We start from the raw sequence: 3,973 nt of genomic DNA on the forward strand, positions 1-3,973 counted from the left end.
ATGAATCAGCCAATTGCAGCTATCGGTATATCCGATAGCACTCGTCCCAAAACCAATGTTAGGCTGACGATTTCGGCAGAGTAAGTTAATTTAAAAAAAAAAGAATTTTCGGTCATTTTTACTATTTTCAAGAGTCTGGAGCTCGATTGTCAAGTTTCCAACAATTTGGAAAATTTGTAGAGTCTAAAACAGACATATATTACTTTGCGTTCACAGATTATTTTTTGAAAATTCCTGATTTTTCGGATTTCTGCAAAACATCTGTTTTTACACGATTTCTGTACAAAAACCGGGTGTACACAACAGATCTGTTTTACACCCTCCAAGGTTTCAAAGTAATCGGAAACCTGAAAGCCGAGCTCCAGACTCCTGAAATAAACGAAAATACAAAAACAATTACCGAAAACACACTAAAAACAACGTTTTGTACAGCTTATTGAATATTACTGCATATAAAATTTCAATTCCAGACATTTAATGGACACTGACGTCTTCTCAAAGTCCGACCCGATTTGTTTGGTATACGAGAAAACGAGCGGAAAGAAGGCGACAACCACAGAGCCTGTTCAAGTTCCCACGTGGCAAGACAGCCAATGGACAGAAAGAGGACGGACCGAAGTGGTGATGAATAATTTGAATCCGCAGTTTACGAAGACTTTCTTGTTGCCTTATTTCTTCGAAGAAACTCAACTGTTGCGCTTTGAAATGTACTTATTTACATATTTATGAGCGACTACATGAGCGATTTTTTGTGAAAACGGGCTTTTGAGCTTTTCCGCGAAAATAGGTTTTTTTGAAATTTAGTTCACAAAATGTATAAATCTTAGAGTAAAGCGATGCTAGAAAACACAGTGGTATCACAATTCGAGCTTGAAAACGCCGAAATTCTCAAAGTTCGCTTATTAGTGCTTATTTAGAAGTTTTAAAGCAACAAAACATAGAAAACTTCAGTTACGACGCCGATAGTCCAAATGTTGGTCAAGACTTGTCGCCACACGATTTCCTGGGTCGTTTCGAGTGTGTTCTGGCTCAAATCGTAAGCTATTCCACACTGAAAGCGCATCTCGGTAAAGCTGAAGGAATCGGAGCGCAGTGGAGAAATAAGTAAGTCCAAACGCCACGTGGCAGATTCCGAAATATATGAATTCTCAGAGACAAAAACACAAGAACGGGCTCGATCACGATCCGTGCGGAAGAGGACGAGAAATGCGAAAAGATCCAGTTTGATGTGTGTGGAGAGGGTCTTGATAAGAAGGACTTTTTTGGAAAATCCGACCCTTATTTGAATTTCAAAAGAAAGTTCGACGATGGAAGCGCTCATTTGGTTCATCGAACTGAGGTTAAGCAGAAGACATTGGATCCGAGATGGGCGACGGTTCAAATCAATACGCAGACGTTGTGTGGAAAGGATGGAGAGAGGTAATTATAAGAGCGTAATTAAGAAGACAGCAACATTGAAAAAAAAACGAAAAAAATATCGGTTCTCACCCATTTCTGGAAACTTCTGGAATGTTCTCGAATTTTTTTCGAATTCCCGCCAAAACTAAAAAACTTTGGAAAATTGAGATTTTTCGAGAGAAATATTATTTTTCTCCGATTTTTAGCAAAATTTTTAGACCTTTTTAGGTTTCTCAGCTATTTGTGAAGATTATTTTTCGGTTTTACCGAATTTTTTGTCTGAAATTTGACAGGATGGTGTTGGAGAAGATTAATGTAGATTACTGTAGGTTACTGTAGAAAACTAAATTTTGTAGTTTTTTCTTTATGACGTAAGTAATTGTGTTTGTAAAAAACTACAAAAGAAATTTCGCTTTCTACAGTAATCTACAGTAATCTTCGCGAACACCATCCCGCCAAATTTCAGACAAAAAATCGAAAAAATCGAAAAAGAATCTTCAAAAACAGCTGAAAAACCGAAAAAGGTCTAAGAATTTGGCAAAAAATCGAAGAGAAAATCAATTTTTCTCTCGAAAAATCTCAAAGTTTTCGGAGTTTTTAGTTTTGGCGGAATTCAAAAATGTTCGAGAACCTTCTAGAAGTTTCCAGAAATACAAGAATAAGACATTTTGGTCGCAACTTCCCTTTAAAAAGTTTAATTTTCAGACCAATTATCATCGAGTGCTACGATCATGATAAGTGGAAAAAGTGAGTTTTCTTGTCTGCCTTTGATTCCTTTGGTGGTGGTGCTTTTTGTGTGACTTTCCCTATGCTTTTTTGTTCATTTTTCGGAAACACGCGCCACCATTTGTAGGGGTGAAGAGCCGCGTGGTGAAGCCAAATTTTCTAGAGACGACCACATCGGAACCGCCCATACTACGCTGAACGAGCTGCTTCGTGGAGGAGCTGGAGATCCTGTAGAGTTGCTGGTGAGTAGAAATTCTAGGCTAGAGTCCTCAAAAATTCTTCTAAATTCAGCTGACGAACGAGAAGAAGAAGGCGAAGAAGGGCGATAAGTACAAGTGCTCGGGAACGTTGAAAATCTGGAATTCAAAAATCATCGTTGAGCCAACATTCCTCGATTTCATATCAGGAGGAACTCAGTTGGAATTCGCCGTCGCTGTGGATTTTACAGCTTCGAACGGAGCGCCAAAGAATTCTTCATCACTTCATTATATGTCAGCAGATAGACCGAATCAATACGAGTTGGCTTTGCGATCCGTACTTTCTATTTGCCAACATTACAACTCTTCAAAAACCTTCGAAGCCTTTGGATTCGGTGCCAAGCTTCCTAATAGCGTCTCCGTTAGTGCTATCTTCTCGTTGGATTTGCTACGTGGAACTCCAGAAGTCGTGGGAATCAGTGGAGTGATGTCTGCTTATAGACATGCTCTACAGAATGTTCAGCTGTATGGACCAACGAATTTTGCACCGATTATTGACACGGTCGCTCAGAAGGCACAGAATATGATTCATGATTCGGCGAGATATCAGATTTTGCTGATTATCACTGATGGAATAATTTCCGATATGCACGCCACGATTCGTTCGATTATTAATGTAGGTTAATATCAAGCTTAAAATCATTCTAATCTTCTGATTTTCCAGGCCTCCGGACTTCCCCTCTCTATTATTATCATTGGTGTTGGAAACGAAGATTTTGAGAAGATGCATGAGTTGGATAGTGATGACTCTCTTCTTCAACAAGACTCCAGAATCGCCCAACGAGACATTGTCCAATTCGTGACCATCCGTGAATTCCTGAACAATGGACGTGGAGTATACCTGGATCCAGACGTCGTTCAGGAGAACTTGGCTCGTGAAGTGCTCTTCGAAGTTCCAGGCCAATTGACAGGATACATGAAGCAACGTGGATTCCAGCCGAGACCCGTAGAGAACCCATGGACAAGAAACTCACCACCGCCAGACTACGATCCAGTGTTGGATGGAATTGGAAGAAGAGCCCAAGCACCATCTCCAGGATTTCAGATGCCTGTTGCCTCTGCTCCGCCTATGTATTGATTTAATCATTTTGATTACATTAATAATCTTGACTTCTGTTTTTATTATCGTTAATTAAAACCAGCTTCAAAAGCTTCTTTGCATAATTTCCTTTTTTGGTACGATTCGATACTCTTTCTACCTCTTTTTCACTTTCATTTGTATTCTTGCCTGTTCTTCTTTCTGTTTTCTTTCTGTCCGAAGTACAGTTTTTATATAATAAAAAAGTTGTCAATTGAAAAAATAGAGTTTTGAAATTTCAGGAAAAATCTATGCTTAGAAAAACGAATTTTGAAAGTCTTATAAATTTTGAACATGCCAAAAATATATGGATGGGGTGCCTTTGGCGCGTTTCAATTAGTAGAAGCTCATAGGTTATCTTTGAGCACAATTTTCTCGGTTTTTATGAAAGCTACCAAAAATCTATCAACTGATAAACTCTTTATTATAAAATCACCAAAATTTTATCAGTTGACAGATTTTTTATATCTCCCACGGGAACTGAAATATGTGAGCTCAAAGTTTGATCTCAACT

General features: G+C 38.6%; 1 protein-coding gene across 1 annotated transcript; it reads left to right on the forward strand.

Moving 5' to 3' along the window:
- Window positions 1-3,459, forward strand: CBG00380 (the record flags this gene model as incomplete). The annotated part of the gene is made up of 8 exons (XM_002632317.2): window positions 1-80; window positions 471-707; window positions 952-1,104; window positions 1,153-1,419; window positions 2,104-2,145; window positions 2,252-2,366; window positions 2,416-2,997; window positions 3,046-3,459. The coding sequence occupies 8 exons, from the start codon at window positions 1-3 to the stop codon at window positions 3,457-3,459; spliced, it is 1,890 nt and encodes a 629-aa protein (XP_002632363.2).
- Window positions 3,460-3,973: the final 514 nt, after the last annotated feature.

Source organism: Caenorhabditis briggsae (assembly GCF_000004555.2).
Source record: "Caenorhabditis briggsae complete genome, chrIV, whole genome shotgun sequence".
Classification (NCBI taxonomy): Eukaryota; Metazoa; Nematoda; class Chromadorea; order Rhabditida; family Rhabditidae; genus Caenorhabditis; species Caenorhabditis briggsae.